The 22,960-nt window shown below is 39.3% G+C and overlaps 1 protein-coding gene across 1 annotated transcript in view; it reads left to right on the top strand.

Annotated features, from left to right (window-relative positions):
• LOC139640019 (A-kinase anchor protein 13-like) overlaps positions 1-22,960 on the top strand; it is a gene marked incomplete at its 5' end in the record, with an annotated part of 47,002 nt that overhangs the window by 10,949 nt on the left and 13,093 nt on the right. Inside the window, 18 exons of the mRNA XM_071514178.1 lie at positions 3,172-3,214; positions 3,888-3,999; positions 9,778-9,940; positions 12,914-12,981; positions 13,868-13,925; positions 14,779-14,959; positions 15,911-16,017; positions 16,100-16,246; positions 16,417-16,526; positions 17,393-17,536; positions 17,775-17,900; positions 18,110-18,227; positions 19,110-19,230; positions 20,303-20,433; positions 21,168-21,244; positions 21,472-21,538; positions 21,644-21,758; positions 22,876-22,958. Of these exons, the coding sequence (XP_071370279.1) occupies positions 3,172-3,214; positions 3,888-3,999; positions 9,778-9,940; positions 12,914-12,981; positions 13,868-13,925; positions 14,779-14,959; positions 15,911-16,017; positions 16,100-16,246; positions 16,417-16,526; positions 17,393-17,536; positions 17,775-17,900; positions 18,110-18,227; positions 19,110-19,230; positions 20,303-20,433; positions 21,168-21,244; positions 21,472-21,538; positions 21,644-21,758; positions 22,876-22,958 (1,971 nt within the window). The remainder of the gene's footprint in view (positions 1-3,171; positions 3,215-3,887; positions 4,000-9,777; positions 9,941-12,913; positions 12,982-13,867; positions 13,926-14,778; positions 14,960-15,910; positions 16,018-16,099; positions 16,247-16,416; positions 16,527-17,392; positions 17,537-17,774; positions 17,901-18,109; positions 18,228-19,109; positions 19,231-20,302; positions 20,434-21,167; positions 21,245-21,471; positions 21,539-21,643; positions 21,759-22,875; positions 22,959-22,960) is intronic.

Raw genomic sequence — 22,960 nt, 5'->3', positions numbered from 1 at the left:
TGTCCATTTTGTTTCTCGGTCTGAAGCAGCCCTATCCCGATCACCTAGTTGGTAACTGACCTCTGACCTTCCTCCAAACCCCCCTGCATTTTGCCGCTGACCTACATGTGATACCTGTGTCAGAGTGCTACTTTATGTTGATCCTTTTCACTAAATTGAAGTCCCCTCTTTGGACCTATATATTAACAACAGTTATACCTTTGAATCCTTCAAATACCTTAAGTATTTTTGTCATTTTTGTGATTCTTTTTTTTTTTTTTTTAAACAAACAGCTGTGCTACAAGCATCGCTCTGATCGATCCAACATAAGTAAAACCAAACCAAGTTAGGAAAGATAACTTTAACGCTCAGTTACATAACTGCATTAAGAATAAACAGATGATGGCTTGCTAAAGGCAGTCTGAATGGGTTTGGAACGAGCAATGCAGCATTTCCAATAGTCTTTTTTTTGTATATATATATATATATTTTTCTAACAATCAATGAAAATACACCTAAACTAAAGGGTAACACTTAACAATAAGGGTACACTAAGTTAAGGGTTAGTTAATGCTTAATAAGCATTAACTAACCCTTTATTAACAGTTAACTAATGTGTAATTTACTAATGGTGTTCATGTTAACTAAGGTATTCATTTATACATTATTTAATATGACTATTAAATAATGTATAAATTAATACCTTAGTTAACATGAACACCATTAGTAAATGATTACCAGACACATTAGTTAACTGTTAATTAAGGGTTAGTTAATGCTTATTAAGCATTAACTAACCCTTAATTAATGTACCCTTATTGTAAAGTGTTACCAACTAAAGACAGTAGTTTTCACTCTCGAGATTTGTATTGACTATACATATGCAGTTATCTTGGTTGTTTTGAAAGTGTTGAGAGAGTTGTTTCATTGGATAGCACTTTTCGGAAAAACATCCTACATCCCACTTCCAGCCTCCAAACCACAAGTAGTCTGCTGGTCAGCATGGCTGTGCTTCCAAGCTTCTTCCAAAACCCGCTCCTGAATTACATAAAGGATAGTGTTTCTAGTAGAGCAGTGAGTTGAACCGGCTACTCGTTAAAGGAAAAACCCATCCTAAAACACTTTAACACTGTTGTCACGTCAAGATATTTCCAGCACAATGGAGTTTGACACCAGAAAATGTGCCGGGTGTCTAAAACATCAACAGTAAACGTCAGGTTTTGGTGTCAGTCTCAGAATCAAAGAGCGAGGGCTTCTTTCTAGAGCCGCCATTTTGCACCAAGAGACGTTCAACAATCATACAGGGAGAAATCTATCGTAGAAGAAGCAGAGAGACCAATTTCTACACAGACAGAAGCCTCAATAGACCAGAATGCAATGCGGCCACAAGGCATGTTGTGTTTTGAGTAAGGGGCGTAGCTGCAGTAATTCTCGCCCCACTCTTACTTTTTCTTGACTGGAAAAGAAAGTAAAGTTCTTGATGTTTTCCTGCTTTTTGCCACTGCTCTCCCCTCCTGCACGCATATAACCAACAGCTGAATGCAGCAAGCTCACGCCCCTCTGGGCGTTTCCTTAAGGCATTCTGGGAAATGTTGGGAATCAGTAGCTGAAGTAGAAGTAGGCGAGGCAGGTTGAGAGAAAAAGCGATTTACACCATACAAAATAACTCCTGGAATGTACTGAACACCACAGATTGGTGATATATAGCAGTGTAAGAGTATCCGATGGTGGATTTTTCCTTTCAGTGTGTAGTGGACACAGGCCCTTCTGCTCTACATGTCAGTCTCTCCATCTCTCTGTCCCTCTATCCTCTCTCTTCATCCATCCATTCACCATCATTGAATATCAACCTGCTCTGAAGTCCATGCTGCCATTTTCCAATCATCGAGATCCATCTTGAGCCAATGTAGCCGCTGTTCCAAACACAGCTATTCTCCCTGCTAAGTTCTAGCAAACTTGATGTGTATTATGAGTCGTTTTTCTTTACCTAATACGTTTTATACATGGGAGAGTTTGGGAAGTACAAAGATAAGGTAAAGTGATGGGCACATTGGCTTTTGTACGGAAGAGGATTAGGGCCACATGTGAAAAATCTATATGAGTTCTGAGTTTAAAGTCAGAATTCTGAGAATAATGTCAGAAATCTGAGAAAAAAGTCAGAATTCTGAGATTAAAGTCTGAGTTCAAAGTCAGAATTCTGAGATTAAAGTCTGAGTTCAAAGTCAGAATTCTGAGATTAAATTCTGAGTTCAAAGTCAGAATTCTGAGAGTAAAGTCAGAATTCTGAGAGTAAAGTCTGAGTTCAAAGTCAGAATTCTGAGAGTAAAGTCTGAGTTCAAAGTCAGAATTCTGAGAGTAAAGTCAGAATTCTGAGAGTAAAGTCTGAGTTCAAAGTCAGAATTCTGAGAGTAAAGTCTGAGATTAAAGTCTGAGTTCAAAGTCAGAATTCTGAGAGTAAAGTCTGAGTTCAAAGTCAGAATTCTGAGAGTAAAGTCAGAATTCAAAGTCAGAATTCTGAGAGTAAAGTCAGAATTCAAAGTCAAAATTCTGAGATTAAAGTCTGAGTTCAAAGTCAGAATTCTGAGATTAAAGTCTGTGTTCAAAGTCAGAATTCTGAGATTTAAGTCTCAGTTCACAGTTCAGTGTATTTGAACTCAAATACATTTTTCACAAGTGGCCCTAATCCTCTTCCGTACTTTTGTGGGACTCAAACCTAGTAAAAGTAATTAGAACTAACAAAATAGAAATGTTAATTTATTTAAGGTGATGGATCCAGTGATGAGGTTTGCATGCATATGATCTACGCAACATGACATGAAAAATTTGCCAGACCGTTGCATGGAATGTACTTGTTCCATTCATAACAAATGGATGGGTGGCTAAAAGGCAGCGTTAGTACCCCGCTCTACCCATTGTGCCCCACAGGGAATTGAACCCCTGACCCTGGCAGTGTTAGTGCCTTGCTCTCCCCATTGAGCTGCACAGAACCCATCGTCAGCTAGGGGTGCTATAGCCGACTACATAACGTTTGACCCCTTGTCTTGTCATCTCAGCATAGCTAACCGTTGATTATAGTGTGTGAAATGCTGCTTCTTCTATCTCCTGCAGACATCACTTATACATTATCGCCATGCAATGTGATCGTGTTTGCCTCTGATCGGATGATGTCTGTTTCCTGTTTGCTTCCTGTAGGGGCGGGCTCATTCTCCAGTGCTTCCGGGTCAGTAGAATACAGGTAAGAAAGGAACCCGACAATGCTGATGATGTCCTGGGTTTCTGGTGGACCTTACTTCTCTTGTTGCGTCCCTTTACGGTGTTGGTTATGTTGTTTGCTATTGGCTGTCTTTTTCATGACGCTGAACATTAGTCATGCTTGCAATCTGGGAACCCATCGTCTATCGGTCTGACGACGATTAGACTCTGGGGGGCGACGGCCAATATTTCGGGGTTTCCGGTGTAGCCAGCGGACATCCGGGCCAAGACTTCCTCTTCCGTGCGCCGGTCATTGTTTACAGTCCGATTAGCAACTTGAGACGCGAGAATGGAGTCGGAGTTGAGAGACGACTTCTCATATGCAGATATCTGTTTATAGAGATCAGCCAAAATGTCGTCTGGACCTAAAACACCTACAAAAAGTACCACTTTAATCCGGTCGTAGACGTCGTCTCTCAACTCCGACTCCATTCTCGCGTCTCAAGTTGCTTACTGGACTGTAGACAATGACCTGAAGACGGAAGAGGAAGTCTTGGCCCGGATGTCCGCTGGCTACACCGGAAACCCCGAAATATTGGCCGTCGCCCCCCAGAGTCTAATCGCCGTCAGACCGATAGACGATGGGTTCCGAGATTGCCTCCCAACCGACGCGTGAAAGCAGAAACGGCGTCACGAACGCTCTCCGTGTTTCTCAGTATTTCAGAGGAGGAGCCGGGCCCGTTGCGGAGCGACACCGAGGGAAGAGGAGGGACGAAAGTCAGCAGGACGTTCAGCTACCTCCGCAGCAAGATGAGCAAGAAGAGCAAGGTGAGAGACGAACCCTTTGTCTCTCTGTGTATTTGTTTGTTGGGTTTTGTGTGCGTGTTAACAGTGACATAACGCACCCTCTGGCGGCCATATTGGAGGTCCTCAGCTCTTAGCAACAACTGTTGAGAAGAGTTAGGTGTTTCTGAATAGACATGGCAATGGTTATTTCCTGTGCTGTTTTTGACTGGGAACTGATCATTTCACAGCTGATACATCTGATCGACTTTGTGTTTAGATAATGTCAGCTAGCTGACCATAGTATCTGGTCAGCTAACCATCACTGTCTTGTTATAAACACATCTGATTTACACCATTTACACACAGGGTTGCCATCTCTCTGTCTGAGGAAAGTGACTAGGTTAAACACATCGGCTAGCACGTGATATTTTTTTCCCTAGATGATGAGATCATATTGGCTCAGTGAGGACGGACTGTGGATTGGCTCATTCTCTCCCGCAGAGTATACAGACCGGGCCCATGACATGAAAATATCAGCTGACCAAAGTTGGCAGCCCTGACTAAGCAGCTAACATTACTTAACAGTGGCGAGTATAGTGCCATATTAACATTAACATTGGTTGCTTTGCTAAATTAGCCTGCCGGCTAGTTAGCGAGCTAATACAGTTTGTTCAGGTTAACTGAGCTGACTCTTCACAAGCCACAACTCAGAGTGTTTTGGAGCAGAGACTGTGTCACAGTAACCTACATTTGGAAATTACTTTGTCACACTATTCACTTTCACTTAGAACGTCACTGAATGGATCTACACCCACACCACAACAAGCTTTTTCAGGTATTTATTTTTTTCTAGCCTGGTGTAGACATTATTTGCACACTGCCAGTTCTCTAGTGCAGTGGTTCTCAAACTTTTTCACGTCAAGGACCCCTAAACTGACACAAATTAGACCATGGACCCCCATCTGATAAGATTTTTGCTTTTAGAAGTTTTATTACAGAAAGTGTATGAAACCCATGACCAAAATAGTCATACATTCTGTCATTGTGTTACTTATGGATGGAATTAAAGTGAAGATAAATGATTCCCTTTTTTTGCTGGGGACCCCCTGGAACCCCCTCAAGGACCCCTGGGTGTCCCCGGACCCCACTTTGAGAACCACTGCTCTAGTGAACCTCCATTATGGTGCTAGATGTCGTTCCAGGGAGTTGTGGCACAACTGCAAAGCCTTTATATTCTCATATCTCATTCTCATACTGAACCACACAGGAGAGAATGCTGTGTGGTTCAGTATGAGAATGAGATATGAGAATATAAAGGCTTTGCACATTTAAACACAAACACAGCAGGGTAGATTGCCTCATCAGCAGCAGATTATAACAGGAAGCATAAACTCTCTGTGGTTTAGTTCTCTCCTCCTGCAATGACATCAACGATATCAGTTCCTCTGATGCCAAATGCACTTTATAACTTACTGGGCACTACATTAGAAGTGAGTGTTATTCTCCGGGTACAGAGATGTTTTAACATCCATAGACATAGACATCATTTTTTAAAAATAGCATTGCTGTCAATGGGGAAAATTAATAGGTTTTTCGGGCATATCCCGGAAACAGCGGCTTTTCGGAGCTGCAAAATTTCAGCCGGAAACTGATGACAGACGGTGCAGAGAAAGAGGAACCAATACAGTGCTGCGGTGTGTGTGTGTGTGTGTGTGTGTGTGTGCATACAGATGTTAGCTAGCTCACTTCCTGATTTCAAAGCAGACAGACAAGCAGTTGCATGTACACAGTGACAGTCCGTCAAAGCGACAGCAGACAGACAGACAGAGAGAGAGAGAGAGAGAGAGACAGACAGGCCCACACAGACAGGGTTTTAGAGTATCCAGAGGGAGAGCAATAGAAAGAGGGAGAGACAGCGAGACAGAAAGACAGGAGGGACGATAGAGAGAGACAGATGGGAGAGAGACGGTGAGACGGATGAGCTGAAGTCGGCCATGCTGTGTAAGAGGTTCAGTCGCTCCGTGAAGTGGAGAGGAGACACCAGATTGGATGAGGTAGGAGGAAGATGGCGATGATGATGATGATGTGAGTTTGTGTGTGTGTGGATGATGTGCAGCTCAGCATTTGCAGTGCAACATACAATGGTGATTTTAACTATTATACAACTATTTCAAAATGTCATTACAAAGTGCAAATAATGTAATTTGGATGGAGAGCTTGTGAAATTGTGATGGGCAAGCGTCTCATTTGTGATTACAGTGGAATAAAATGTTTTGTCACATTTTTCCATATTGCGATATATTGAATTTCGATATATCGTCCCATCCCTAGATGATAGTGACGATGGTGATTACGTGGTGATGATGAGGATGATGAGGATGATGCTGGCGGTAGTAGCGAGAACGATGACGATGACTCATTAAACCCATTAAACACATGACATCACACGGGCAATATGTGGAACATATACAAACGTGTGTGGTTTTGGAACATTTTCAGGTGTTTTTTCCATCCTCAATATTTCTACACGCATATTCAACAGATAACAGTATATTGCCTGTGAAGTCAAGTTTCCTCATCAGATCATCAGCATCAGCATCATCAGATCCTTCCTCTTCCACCAGTTGAAAAGTGAACAAAAAGCTGAATCATGTCAAGTAATTCCTCTTGGAGGGGAAGAGTACGGTAAAATGTTCACGGTGTGTGTGTGTGTTCAGAGAGAGCCGGTGGGAAGATGGTGGGAGGTTTGAATCACCGCTATGTGTGTTCAAGGTTTTTCTGTATAACTTCTCATTCATTTTCGCAACACTGGAAGCTTCACGGCTATTTTAAGGCCTCATAACTCTGACCCACTTTACGTATACACTCAACACAAATTCATAGTGAAGATACTTTCCGTCCACGTCGATGTTCCGACTGTATCTAGGCAACGGAACCATAATATGCTCGTGTTTACAGCAAATCAGACAGCGGCGGTGCAGTATGACGCTGCAGTAGCCTTACTTATGGGAAATGACTACTTCCTGCATTGACTGGATTATAGCTCACACTGTATTTTTTTGTATTTTGTATTTTTGTATTTAATTAATTAACCGCGGTATGTACTATTTTGGTCTCACTCTATTCTATTCTAGGCTGGAAGTAGGACTCAGTAGGCTATTCAGTAGTATACAAAAATAGAAAGCAATTCTCAACAGTAAAATACAATTCTGATCTGTTTTCCCAAAATGCTGTGGTTCAAAGTTGGGCATTATTATGTCCCTCTCCTGCCTGACTAGTTATTAATAAGAATAAGAATAATATTTTATATTATTTATACAGTGTAGCACTAATCTAAAAGCAGAGTTTAGTTTAGAAGTGCTTTGAAATGGGCACAAATAAGAATGGTAATGTGGTTAGAGATAGAGAAATACAAAAAGATGAAAGGTTAAAAGTGGGCAAAATAAAAAAAAATAAAAAAACATAAAAAAGATCATACGGAATTAGAAGTTTAAATAAGTTAAAATAAGTCTAATCAACATTAGTCTTGAGTGTCTCTGCTTCTTATGCAAATAATAAAGGAAGTAAGGTAGTCGCCAGTGCTTAAAGGAAGGTAGTTGCCAGTGCTTAAAGGAAGTAAGGTTGGCAGTACTTAAAGGAAGTAAGGTTGGCAGTACTTAAAGGAAGTAAGGTAGTTGCCAGTGCTTAAAGGAAGTGAGGTAGTTGGCAGTACTTAAAGGAAGTAAGGTTGGCAGTACTTAAAGGAAGTAAGGTAGTTGGCAGTACTTAAAGGAAGTAAGGTTGGCAGTACTTAAAGGAAGTAAGGTAGTTGGCAGTACTTAAAGGAAGTAAGGTAGTTGGCAGTACTTAAAGGAAGTAAGGTTGGCAGTACTTACAGGAAGTAAGGTAGTTGGCAGTGCTTAAAGGAAGTAAGGTAGTTACCAGTACTTAAAGGAAGTAAGGTAGTTGGCAGTGCTTAAAGGAAGTAAGGTAGTTGGCAGTACTTAAAGGAAGTAAGGTGGTTGGCAGTACTTAAAGGAAGTAAGGTAGTTACCAGTGCTTAAAGGAAGTAAGGTAGTTGCCAGTGCTTAAAGGAAGTAAGGTAGTTACCAGTACTTCAACAAGCTTCAACTTTTGAAAAACTGCTCCTGCTTCTGCCACTTTTGGCCTAGTAATTAAGGTTTGAGTAATGTTGGGGTCATAAGGTACTGTAGATCACAGGCTGGATGCTGGATGCTTGATCTTGGTATTTGTTCATAGAGTTGCAGTGCAACTATTCCGTACGCCAAATCCCTGATAATCGCAAATAAAACAATGATCTTACACATACACCTCACTATAATGGATAAGTGGAAGTGAAGTGTTGGACTTGGACTTGATCACTTGAGCCTGGCGTGTCCTTTCCAAATTTGCCGGAGACGTAAGAGCTTCGGTGAGCCAGTGCCCGATGAAATCCACAAATTTCAAATTGTTTTGCGAATGATGAACTTAAAAGCTAATAACATTTCTTTTTAACAATATTTCGGTAACGCTTTATTTTAATTTCGTAAAAGTTTCCTAGAAAGGAACTGTTAATTTCTTTCCTGGAAAGAACCATGTCAGTAGTTTGGTGGAGTGGATAAGATACTGTCAATTTCGAAAAGAATCACCTGGAAAGAACTGCAAAACCATAAATTATTTATTGGACAAGTATTAGGCAGAGGTCAATTATCATCATATTTATTGAATTCTTAATTTTAGTTAATTTAAAAATGTCTATATAACTTCTAGGTAATTTCATGGTTCTGTCTTGGAAACAACAGAAGAAATTGGAGGAACTTAACTACCAACTACCCTTGAACTCTTTCTCTATGTTCCCTATAATTTCCAGGAATCTTCCTAAGAAATGAACAGTTCCTTTCTAGGAAATAATTAGGAAATTGTGGACCCAGAAATATAAAGCGTTAACAATATTTCTGAACTCAAGCATCACCCATGTGAGAATTTCAGTCAGGTGACTTCCTGGACTTGACCCAAACAGCTTAAACCTGGAGGGAAACGTGAGATTACTTGTCAAAGTTTCAACGTTTGATTCAGGAAAGGAAAGAAATGTCTTTGACAATTACTTTCTTTAGGTTTTTTTTCATTTTTTTTTTCATACTTTTATTGCAATTAATTCACAAATCAGTACAACCACAAAATGTCCAGTATATTTTCATGTCCTTGCAATTATTATTATTTTTTTATTTTTTTATTTTATTTTATTTTTTTTTCATTTTTTGTATTTTATACACCCGGTGATACAAACAGAAGGAAAGCAAAAAAAAACAAAAAAAACATCAGTAATTACATATTCATCCATATATACACATACATACATATATACACAGTATGCACACAAATATTTATATGTACATACATAATGTCTAAGATGTACATGATGTCTAAGATGTGTTCACTGAGTATGTCTATATGATTATTTGTTTTCCCAAGATCTGCCTCTGTCCTTTTGTAAATTCTTTTGTTAATCTGAGTTTTAAGTAATTTCATAAATGAATTGATGGCCTCATATCTCATCCACTTCTCACCAATGTCTTTTATACTCTGTCTCCTCTTCTTTCTAACTCTATAAGATATTCTCTCCATTTCTGAGATGGAGAGAATAACTCAAGTCCATCAGTTCAAAGATGGAAAGTAACGATACAGGAAATCTCAGAAATGGAGAGAATAACTTACTTTAGATTTGAGCAAAATATTGAGGCCCAAAAATGTAAGGTGATTTTAAGGGATTACTGATTTGTAGAGACTGGACTGAAGTTCGATGTTAAGCCAATCTTCTCTCTCTCTTTTTTATCTTTCCAGGAGAAGGACAAGGAGAGGAGAGGAGAGAAGGAGCGAGAGAGTAAAGAGAGAGAGCGGAAGATGGTGAACGGTCATCTCTTCACGCCGGTGAATCCTTCCTCTTCCTCGGCCTGCCAGCAGTGCGCCAAACCCCTCGGCACCAAGGAGGCCTTCCTCTGTAACAGTAAGATAGACTTCTTCTCCTCCTTTCTTCTCCTCTCTTTTCTTCCTTCTCCCCCCTCTTCCTCCAAACCCAGGAATCTCTCAATGCCTAAAGAGCTTTCTGGCACACTAAATCTCTTAGTTTCTTCTTTCTCCGCTTCATGTTCCCCACTCTCCTCCTGCCTTCCTTCCTCTTTGGTGTTATTCTTTCCCTCCTCCTCCTCCCTTCCTCCTCCTCTTCCTCCCCCTCTCTCCTTCCTCCTCTGCGGCCTGTCCCCGTCTTGTCCACATGAAGTAATCTCTCTTCTGTTTTCATTAGGATTTATCTCTCTCACTTCCCCTCGTCCCCACTTCGTCTTTATCTCTGGGCTTCTCGTTCATTCCTTGATTAGAATGAACTTAGCCTTGATTTGACTTGAGTGTGAAATCCTCACAACTCCACATCTGACTTTTTTTGGAGATACATTTTTTTTATCTAATAGCAGCAGGCCACAAGCAACTTTAAGAAACTACTTACTAGAAATCCATTACTTTTTCTCATTTTATATCCTTTCAAAGGTATTTCTGCTTTATTGAGATTAGGTTTTTTCCATGAGTGTTTTTGGATTTTTGGAAAATTTGAATGGATGATGTCAGAGCCCCATTTCCTAATTGGCAACACCCAAGGTGTGCATTTATACTGTATCACAAGGATATTCATCATGAGTCAGACTAATCATCAACGTCATACATCATTTTCTGTCTAAATTACAGCCATGATGGAGCAATTTCTTTGCCTCATGGAGAGACATAACTTGATATAATCTGGTGAGAAAGTATCTTAAGTATGCTTTTTGTTTACATTTGACCTAAAAACGTACAGGAAGTCATCTTAATGACCACACAGCAGCATTTTAACAAGATCAACAGAACTTTTCAGCATCAACATGATCACGTTTATCAGTGGTGGAAAGTAACTAAGTACATTTACTCAAGTACTGTACTTAAATACAATTTTGAGATACTTGTACTTGAGTATTTCCATTTGATGCTACTTTATACTTCCACTCCACTGCATTTCAGAGGGAAATATTGTACTTTCTACATTTATTTGACAGCTTTAGTTACTTTTCAGATAGAGATTTGACACAATGGATAATATAACAAGCTTTTAAAATACAACACATTGTTAAAGATGAAACCAGTGGTTTCCAACCTTTTTGGCTTTTGACGTCTTCCAAAAAGCAGTGTGTAGTCGGGTCACATTTCAGATGTCTATGAGTTGTTAACAGCTCCACCAAACAGTGATTTTTCCCTCTAAACCTCACATGGTTTCATTTCAATAAATGTTCAAATGATCCAATATTTCAGCAAAAATCAAAGATTAGAGAAAAAGTCCAAAAACTGAAAACAGATTTGTGTATCAGAACTTTGTTTTTTCTTCTTTCCTCTCCCATTACTCATCTCACGACCCCTCAGATTTATCTGGTGACCCTTTGGAGGGGCCCGACCCCTAGGTTGGGAACCACTGGACTAAACTAGCTAACTGTATATAAAGTAGTTCAAACTAGCTCCAACTCCAGCAGCTACAACAGTAACATGCTGCTTACACACTGATGCTTCAGTATTAATAATCTAATGATGTCATATATAATAAAATATCAGCCAGAGGGACCAAACCACTACTTTTACTTTAATACTTTAACTACATTTTGCTGCTAATACTTATGTACTTTTACTGAAGTAGGATTTTTCATGCAGGACTTTTACTTGTAATGGAGTATTTTTACATTGCTGTATTGGTACTTTTACTTAAGTAAAGGATCAGAGGACTTCTTCCACCACTGCCGTTTATCAGTAGAGAAATCCCTGAGAATAACTTAACAGGAAGTTGTTGGTCTGAAGAGGCAGGAAATGATGCTGTCGCTGTCTGTCTGCAGTCATACAGTCATACAGTCATACAGTCATACAGCAGTTTTCACAATCACGATCACAGCAATCCACCCTAAAAACACGCAGAACGCATTGTGCAGTGCATGATATGGAGTCACCGGCCAGAGGGAACTTGTCTTGTTGTCTTGTCTTGCAGGGAAAGGGGAAATGATGTCGATTCCCATGAGTCTTCAGGGACCTTTCAGAATCTAAAATGACCTGAAAGCTATATATATCTATATATATAGATATATATATACATACACTGGACTTTTATAGAAGAAAGGTAGTGCGTAGAAGGATCGATGGTATCAAATTCAGATAAATATCAGTAACAAGCCATAAACCCTATATATCTGTTTAACAAATTACTGTACAGAATTTGTCAAAAGTTTGGACCCACCTGATTGAATGTACTATGTTTTTCATTCCCTTAAATCCATTTTAAAGGCTTACGCTTAAAATGCTTGAAATGTATTTCTTAGACAAATATAAATCGTGAAGTTGATCCTATGTATGGATTTCTTTCCAAAGCCTTTGCCTTTCCATCAAGGCAAAGAATCTAAAATATAAGATAGTTTGGATTTGTTTAACACTTTTTTTGGTCACTGCATAATTCCATTTGTGTCGTTTCATAGTTTTGATGTCTTTACTGTTATTCTAAAATGTGGAAAATAGTAAAAAAAATAAAGAAAAATGCGACATGGATGAGACGGGTGGCCTTCTGCTGGCCAGCTATCCTCTCCGTCGGTCTTGCAGGCTATTGCATCACCCTGTGTGTGTGTGTGTGTGTGTGTGACACTGACATAGCTGCTAGACCACTGGTGCTATAGAGAACAACCTCTTGTCTGATGCACAGAGACAGAGAACGGAATTACGTTCACCGCGGTTTTGAACGTTTTTGAGCTGTTCTTTCTTGTCCCTATACTGCTTTCCTCCATAGTTGTTGTCTGATAATGACTGATAATGTATAATATATCCCATTTATTTCTCTAGTCAAAAGAGTTGCATATTGCAGCTTTAAATTAAGAATTAAGATTAGAAGGTATGCTTCTGATGATCAATGCGTGTTGACTGTTTGCAGACTGTGGTGGCCATGTCCATAAGAGCTGCAGAGAGAGTCTGGCTGTCTGCACCAAGAGCAAAATGAAGGTAGGTCTGGATCACATGACATGACATGACATTAGCATTAGCATCAGGGTTCCTACGCAGGTCTGGAAAGTCTGGAAAAAGTATTAAAAATGAATTTGATCATTTCCAGGTCTTGAATAGTTTGGGAATTTGAAAAAATGTCTGGAAAAGTATGGAAAATGTCGCGGTTCAGGTCCGATACACACATAATTCTAGCTTTTATGTTGTTGTAGAGCCACTTTGAGTCCACGGTTTTTGTTGATGTGAAGAATAATGTTCAGATAGAGGGACGCTCTTATTACCCAGCCGCTGTCAGCATGCATTATATCAAATACCCACCAAAATCAAATCCGGTCAAGAACATAGGGTCTGGGAAAAATATGGAATTTTAAAATGGAAACCGTGTAGGAACCCTGCCAATCATCTCACATATTCTGATATTTGTCACTGTGAAGAACAATCTTCATCTATACAGTGATATGACCTAGTTAGCAGGGGCAAGATGTCTATCTGCGTAAATCATATTGAACACCAGACAAAATCTTCAAAACAAATCAAGGTCTGGAAAAAGTATGGAATTTTTTAATTGAAAATGTGTAGGAACCCTGTAGCATTTAGTGGGCACCTTTTATCCAATGTACCTTACAGTACCAGGAGTGCACACATACACACACATTTGTATTTCTATACTTGGAGGACTTTGCTCATCTTTCTATCCTTGTGAGGACATTTGGTCCCCATAATGACAGAGGTACAAGAACACACACACACACACACACACACACCTGTTCACAAGATTTTTTGTTGTTCCCAGCCCTTATAATAACATATAGAATAACATACAGTATGTAAGGTCTTCATTTGAGTGATAGCTCCCTTTTTAATAATGTCGTGTGTTTGTTTCCAGCAGCAGTCGTTGGTGCCAGAGGCTGTTCCTGGGTCAGCTGTCAACTTGAGGAGTAAATGTAAGAACAAACACAAACTAACAAGCAGATTTGATTTGATTTAATTCAATGGAACTTGAATGATTCCCATGGGGAATTAGCAATTCAGAATTAATCAACCTGTTCTCTTAAATTCAGTTGTAAATGTAAGACCACACATTCAGTTTTACACTGACCACAAACAAACCATAAACAAATTACAGAGTAATTACTGTGTATTTACATAGAAATTATCAGAAAGTAACTGGTAATTTCTGGTAATAACAAATAACAATTTGTAGTTATAATGTATAATTTCTCAGTTAAATGCTGGTCATTTCTGGCGATAACGAGTATCAAGTTGTGCAATCATTACTGAATAATTACTATGTAATACTTTGGAAACATTTGCTTACTTGTTATCACCAGAAATTACCAGCATTTAACCCACAAATTACAAATTATAATTACAAATAGTTACTCATTATTACCAGAAATTACCAGTTACATCTTTATAATTTCTCTGTAATTACACAGCAATTACTCTGTAATTTGTGTACCGTAATGGAAAATGCTGCCAAAATTTCTTGCCTTCCTCAAAGATTTTAAAGCAATATCTCACATTTTGTATGATGTTTGTAATTGCTTTTTAGAATGTATGTTATTTGGTTTTTAGGCTTGACTGAATGATACAGTGTTTTTTCTTTGTAAATTTTGTGACTATGAGACTACCTGATTAAGTAAAGGAAAAATGAAAAAAAAAAAATGTAATATTTCCTAAACTAGGAATAACACTGAAGAAGCCCCAACAGCCACATCTGCATATTTTATGTTAAAAGTTCACAGTTCTGTTTTCTGATCTTAAGGCGCATTTTCTGTTCATGTCCATCACCAGCTACGTCTTCAGCATCGTCGGTATCCTCGTCATCGTCGTCGTCGTCACGGGAACGCTGGTCCGTGCTCACCAGCCCGGAGGACCAGGTCTCCCTGGTGTTTCCGCGGAGAAACCCCAGCATTCTGTCTTTCAACACACACAGCAACCTGGCCAAGAGCATCTCCACCAGTAACATAGCAGGGTGAGAGACGCCTTTTATTAAATACAAGAGTTATCTGCCTCAGATATGATGGAGGTCCTGAAATGTCTTTTTTTTTTACACATTTCTTTATTCGTTCAATTGCTCCGTAATGTTTTCTATATATTAATTCTTCATTTAAAGGCAGTAATACATATTAGAATCTCCATTATTGAATAGGTGTGGTGGGTCACCCTGCCTTAAGGAGCTGGTAACCCCAAAAAATATATATATATTTTCAATGGAAAGTTTTAGTGTCCTATGATGGTCTAAATGCTGTTTCAGAGGCTTTTCCACCCTGACAAGAATACAATTCGTATTTTTCTGGCTTCAAAATTTAAAGATACCGAATGAATATTTTTTGAATGAACGAACGAATGAATGAATGAAAATTTTACTTTCATGTCTGGCCATTTACATGACCCATCCCTCATGGAATTATTCAGACACATTAACATGTTAACCCACCATCATCTAACAGCACAATACATAGATATCATCCAAACATGAATATAAACATAAACAAAAAACATAAACATCATCCAAACATAAACATAAACCTCCCACAAATAACGCTCCAGGAGATATTGCACAATGGAAAAAAAAAAAACAGCAAATATACAAACATACAAACACAGCCCCCTAAGCACAAGACACAATACACAAATCCAAATCCAAATCCAGATCCAGTTCATAAACCAATAGTTTGCAATCTATATAGAATAGAGTATGAGGAATTTATCTATCAGAGAGAGATACCAAATATTGGCACAAATTATCAGCTATACACACCATCAACTACTCTAACGTTTCCTCAAACTCCACTTATAGAGTTGTTGAAAATGACTCTTCCTTTTGAAGAATATGAAATGGTAGGAAAAGCAAGCACATACTGTAGAGTGTGGTTACTTGAACCAATCAATGAAACCTTTTGGATGGGTTTGTTCCCTGTAGGTTAGATGAAGTCCCTCTGAAAGGCCTGAAGTTTCTGTCCCAGTCCACTGACTCTCTTCATCAGGGAAGCAAAGTCAACGCCTCCACTGAGTCGCTCACCGATGAAGGTAGGATCAACCACACACACACACACACAATGTAAAAATAAGTATATGTATGTGACATGTATGTGCATGTGTGTGTTTAAAGGCACAGAGATGATGGACAGTCAGTTGATGGGCGAGTTCGAGTGTGAGGGGAAAGATTTAGAGGCCGATTCTTGGAGCGCCACGATGGACAAGAAGTTCCTGAAGATGCTCAAGAAAGACGAAATCAAGAGACAAGATGTCATCTATGGTAAAAAAAATATATATATATATCATAAGTATTATAGTTGTTGTTAGAAAGTTAGAAACTAGACAGCAGAGGTGTGGAAACCTCTGCAATCCGTGAATCCCACAATAATAGAAAGTATATTTGTAATAGTCTCTCTCTCTCTCTCTCTCTGTCTCTCTCCCCTCCCATAGAGTTGTACCAGACAGAGTTCCACCATGTGAGGACGTTGAGGATAATGGCTGAAGTTTACTATAAAGGCATTCAGAAAGAGCTGCAGATGGACACTCATACTCTGGACAAGGTAAATAGCGTGCTCAGCAATCTCCTGCTTGGAATCTGATCAATATGTGCCATTAGAGTAAATTCATGTTAAAGCAATATTCCACTTAGTTTTAACATGGGGGTTATTTGGCACTTGACCGCCATGAAAACCAGAATATAAATTAATAACCAAGATCAGATGCAGCTGGATGAGTTTGTAGCATTCAGACTTTTACTTCCCATTCATTTGAATGAGAAAATAGACTGAAAACTACATTTAACACGTTGGTGAACAGATTCAACAACAGATCCTGCTTTTAAAACAATAAAGCAGTCCTGGGTCCATCATTTTGCATTTATATTCTTGGTTTACACTTGAATTAGTATTTAAAAATTAAAGTAGATCCGGTCTCCCAAACAGGAACTATCTCCCCTAAATGGTATCCCTACGCTATGTTCTCTTCTATCAATAAAAATGCTATTTAGCAAAATTGTGTTATAAAATGTTGGACCCACAGTCAATTGAAAATCACAGTAGTGGGATCTGTTGTTGAATCTGTTCACCAATGTGTTAAATGTCAGTTTTCAGGCTATTTTCATGGACCCATTCAAATGAATGGGAAGTAAAAATCCAAATGCGTCCAGCTGCATCTGATCTCGGTGAAGTGGAATATTGCTTTAAGGGCTTCCCGTAGACAACCAGTCTAGTATTGATCTATTCTACAGTAAATATGTAATCAGTCAAACTGCATCATATCCATCATATCAGAAATGGATCACCCCGACTGGACCAGATCCCATTGTTAATAAAAGATATACTGTATTGACAAGCTATGTAACAGTCTAACTCTAATATACACACACACTCACACTAAGATCTGCTTCATTTTCACTTTTCTCCTCTAGGTTTTCCCCATGCTAGACGACCTGTTGGAGACACACACACACTTCCTCACCCTCCTCCTGGAGCGAAAGAGAGCCTCATTGACTGAGGGGCGGAACGACAACAGCTTCCTCATCCGCATCATTGGCGACGTCCTTGTCAATCAGGTGAGGAAGACGAGAGAATTGGCTAAAAATGGCTTAGAGTTATTAAAAATGGAGTTCATCAAAGTGCTTTCAAGGCAACCATAAAAATAAGCCCTAATCGTCAAAATACAGTGTATAAGTCATTCAGTTATCACTATTATGACAATCATGATTTTTTTTTTTTTTATCTTTAAAGATTACTCCTGGTTTACAGCAACTATAATAACATTTTGCTCTATTATTCTATTGTTATATTCAGTTTTCTGGCTGCAATGCCGAGCGCATGAAGAAAGTTTACGGGAAGTTCTGCAGTCGCCACAACGAAGCTGTCAACCTCTACAAAGAGCTACACGCCAAGGACAAACGCTTCCAGGCTTTCATCAAGGTCAGGACTGATTACACTGTTGATATCCTCTGTATATATCAAATATACTTTAAGGAAACAAAGAATCTCCCGATAGATGTTTTGTGATTGTCGATTGTCGCAAAAAAAAACGTCCAAGTATTCGTTCATGGAAAGCAGATTTTGTGAGTTCTTGTTTCGGCCTTTCCGCTTAAAGTGTGTGTTTGTTTGTACCTTTTGTGTTTTCGCAGAGGATGATGAGCAGCAGTATTGTGCGGAGGCTCAGCATTCCAGAGTGTGTTCTATTGGTCACCCAGAGGATCACCAAATATCCAGTTCTACTCCAGAGGATACTCCAGCACACGAAAGGTAAGGAGGCTACAAAAACAGAGTGAATTGAAATGCACAAGGCCTAATTTCTTTAGATATTTTGAAGTAGAAGAGTATGGAGGACCACAAGTGTCACGGAAATAGTAATAAAGCATTTCATTAATTAATAACTAATTGTACAATAAAGATAGGCATTAATACATTTGTTTACAAATTAATTTATTAATCTATGAATAAATAGACTAAATTACAAAGTAATTCATTATTTGATATTTTGATGGGCAATAAAAAGAGGAATTATAAAAAGAATTTACAAATGAAATATGAATCCATCAATAAATAGTTCAAATTAAAAAGGGATTTACAAAAACAACCATAAAACAGTCAATAAGTACATCATTTAAAAATACATGAATGAATTCATAAATAAATAATGGAATTTAAAAATCTATTTGAAAATGCAGTTTAAAAAGAGAAATAAATAACTGGATTCACAAATTGAATTAAGAATACAGATTTTAATCAGGCATTTAAAAGGGCAATTTCCTTTCCCATTTGCATTTCCATTTCCCCGCTGCTTTTCCTTTTCCTATTAGCTATTCGATTTTCGTAGTTATTTAGCTTCTCCATTAAGCCTTTCCGTGACACTTTGGGCCTTGCGCTGGTAAAACGAGGTAAAACAATGCAAATTAGCCATGGGATGTAACAAGCTCTCTGATTGGTTACCTTCTCCTTCCCACATCCATGTCGTACATCTGCATATGACATGCCAGGTGATAGCCAATTTATTGTACAATTAGTTATTAATTAATGAAATGCTTTATTACTATTTCCGTGACACTTGTGGTCCTCCATAGCAGAGTCGATGAGTAGAAAACTAGATGAACTGACCTCATCGCTCCCGTTTCTCCGCTCTTACAGACACAGAGGAAGACCACGGCTGTGTTTCCGAAGCCTTGCGCTGTGTTAAGGAGCTGATCACCGCGGTGGACAGCAAAGTCAACGAGCAGGAGAAGAAGCGGCGGCTGAAGGACGTCTACAGGTATACCAGTCTTACCATAGGCCAGATTTACTGGATGTACTGTCTTCTAAAGGGTGGATTTCTGACAGTTTCTGACCCTACCATAACCAGACTGAACCACAATCATTTGTAGTGTAGAGTCATAGCTCGCTTCGTACCAAACGGGTGGGATTTGCCTCATCGGGACAGTTCAGTTTAAAGGTCACATATGGTGTAAAACAGGATTCCCCTTGCCTCTGTGATTATAAAGGAGTTGGATGATCTATCTAAACATGGTGAAAGTATCAAAATGCACGACCGCCAACTAAATCCACACAATCCATATTAGAAAAGCAAGCCTCTAAACGAGCCGTTTGGACTTCCGTAACTTTGTGGCGTCACAAAGGTTCGCTCATTATCATTTTTGTAAGAAATAATAGACTAACAAAGTGTTTTTTGCAAAGCGGTTGAGCGGTTGTCATTGTTTATTACCGGAGAGTTTTCCCTACCTGTAGCTGCCTAGCTGCGGCGTCTCACGTTTCACTCTTGAAACGGTTAGCCAATCGGAACAGAGGGGTCGTTAATATTAATGAGCCTTAAAGAGACAGAGACAGAAACAGCCTGTTCTTGGTAAGGCTCAGAGAGATGCTGGAAAATGAACGTGTAAAAATGGATTGAGAGTGTCTTTGGTGCATGACACCACACACACAGCTTTGAATGGACCTCAAGACAGAAAATACAACACTGGAAAGTGTAGAATATGGGACCTGTAACACGTTTGTGAACAGATTCAACAACAGATCCTGCTACTTGTGGGTCCAACGTTTTAGAACATAATTTCTCCAAATAGCATTTTTATTGATAGAAGAGAACATAACGGAGAGATACCATTTAGGAGAGATAGTTCTTGTGCGGGAGACCGGATCTACTTTCATTTTTAAACACTAATTTTAGTGTAAAGCAACAATAGGAATGCAAAATGACGACGGACCCAAGAGAGACCCAAGACCCAAGACGTGAACCCTTTAAGGCCCTGACCTTTGGCCCCCACTGAAGCTTATTCTACTGATGCACTTATGGTTAAATAATTGGAAATGTTTCCCTTATCTCCTAGTCGCACCGACAGCAAGTCCATCATGAGGATGAAGAGCGGCCAGATGTTTGCCAAAGAGGACCTGATCAGAGGGAGGAGGCTGCTGCACGACGGAGCGCTACAGCTGAAAAACTGCGCCGGACGCCTCAAAGGTTCCCTCATTTACTTTGCCCCCATTCCTTTGTCTTGTCCATGCTCTTCATTAGTGTTTTGCGTTTGTCTCGTCTGTTCATTTATGTGCTTTTCCATGCGTCAGTTCGCCAAAATCCCTTTTGTCCAGGCTATATCCAGTCCCACGATGATCTGAGTAACTAAACCCCAAACCCAAATCTGTGGTGAAGCCTGACATCTAATGGTGAAAAGTAGGGTACTGCACTGGCCATCTGCTATTGGCTGCTCATTGGTGCCAGGTGATGTCACCTTCCATAGAGTACGACAGGTGGTGATGTCAGGCTTCACCACAAATTTGGGTTTTGGGTTTAGTTACACTGTAATGATCAGTTTATTCATTAATGACCAGTGGAGTTGAATGCTCTCTGGCTGCCTAGTCGATCAGCTGCCTTCATCCCCTCCATGATGAACACAGTAGCAAAAATAGCATATTACATAAATAAGCAGGTACAACAGCTTGATTTATTGTAAAATGCCATAATATGTGTACTTTATGGAAGCAGTCCATGCAGACTAATAGATGAAGAATCCAGAAGTACATTCTCCCATCGTGTAACATCATCTAAATTCATTTGCATGTGAGAAAAGGGAGATGGGATGTTCTTTCCATTTATGAGTTACATACTGCTGAAAAAAAGGATTTTAAGCAGAATTTGATCCAGAGTGTTGCTGTCCTCTGACTTCCTTGTCTCATGTTTCTCTGCCCTCTGTCCAGATGTCCACGCCATGCTTCTGTCGGACGTGTTGGTGTTTCTTCAGGAAAAAGACCAGAAATACATCTTTGCCTCTTTGGTAAGTTGTGATCGGAAAGACTGAGAATATGTATGATTTATTGTCATTTATTGTCCTTTTTGTGCAGGAATTTCCCCTGGATCCATTTAAAACACGAGATTAAAACAAAGGGGAATCAAAGCACAGTAGATGCAAGGCTGTGTGCTCTGTTATTCTATTAGGTATTTTAGGCCAATCGTTGTTTCTTAAAGTGTTGGGAATTGATTGAACTCTGTCTCTGTCCTCAGGATCAGCGCTCTACAGTCATCTCCTTACAGAAGCTGATCGTCAGGGAGGTGGCGAACGAGGAGCGAGGTCCGTTTCTTTTCTTTTCTTTGAGTTTGAGTGAAATGAAAAGCAAACCGAGCCTGTGCCGCGATGGAACGTTCTTCTCATCGTCTTCTGATCTCTCCCTTCCAGGTCTGTTTCTGATCACAGCCGGCATCGAGAAGCCGGAAATGGTGGAGGTGTTGGCCAGCAGCAAGGACGAACGCAACACTTGGATGGCCATCATACAGGAGGCCATGCACTGCATGTAAAGACGCCCACACACACACACACACACACACACACACACTCACACTGAAACAGACACTACTGACTCCATGTCTGTTAAATACTACAGAAAATACTGTTCACTCAGCTTTTACATGGTAAATACAACAGAAAATACTGTCAAGTCAGTTTTCAGATGGTAAATACTACTAGAAAATACTGTTCACTCAGCTTTCAGATGGTAAATATTACTAGAAAATACTGTTCACCTCAGCTTTCAGATAGTAAATACTACAGAAAATACTGTTCACTCAGCTTTCAAATGGTAAATACTACTAGACAATATCCTCACAATCAGCTTTCAGATGGTAAATACGACAAGAAAATACTGTCAAGTCAGCTTTCAGATGGTAAATACTACAGAAAATACTGTTCACCCAGCTTTCAGATGGTAAATACAACAGAAAATACTGTTCACTCAGCTTTCAGATGGTAAATACTACAGAAAATACTGTTCACTCAGCTTTCAGATGGTAAATACTGCTAGAAAATACTGTTCACTCAGCTTTCAGATGGTAAATATTACTAGAAAATACTGTTCACTCAGCTTTCAGATGGTAAATACTACTAGAAAATACTGTCCACTCAGCTTTCAGATGGTAAATACTACAGAAAATACTGTCCACTCAGCTTTCAGATGGTAAATACTACTAGAAAATACTGTTCACTCAGCTTTCAGATGGTAAATACTGCTAGAAAATGCTGTTCACTCAGCTTTCAGATGGTAAATATTACTAGAAAATACTGTTCACTCAGCTTTCAGATGGTAAATACTACTAGAAAATACTGTCCACTCAGCTTTCAGATGGTAAATACTACTAGAAAATACTGTTCACTCAGCTTTCAGATGGTAAATACTGCTAGAAAATACTGTTCACTCAGCTTTCAGGTGGTAAATACTACAGAAAATACTGTCCAGTCAGCTTTCAGATGGTCAATACTAGCTGAAGTCAAACCATCATGTCCTTGAAAATATGTTTGATTTGGGTGGGTGGAAATACACTTTATCGGAACATTCTTTATAAATACAATACAACATTTGGGACTGGGAGTGTATTTGACTTTGCTGTGTGTGTGTGTGTGTGTGTGTTTGACAGGGAGAAAGATGAGGATGAGGGAGTTCCCAGTGAGACAGAGGAGGACAGGAGGCAACAGGAGAACAGAGCCAAGGAAATCAGAGGT

The sequence above is a fragment of the Centroberyx affinis genome, unplaced genomic scaffold (assembly GCF_046629955.1).
Source record: "Centroberyx affinis isolate AG114_WGS23_722 - 3 ecotype Tasmania unplaced genomic scaffold, CSIRO-AGI_Caff_v1 ptg008169l_1, whole genome shotgun sequence".
NCBI classification, from domain to species: domain Eukaryota; kingdom Metazoa; phylum Chordata; class Actinopteri; order Beryciformes; family Berycidae; genus Centroberyx; species Centroberyx affinis.
The sequence above is the reverse complement of the archived record's forward strand: the minus strand, read 5'-3'. Positions and strand labels throughout refer to the sequence as shown.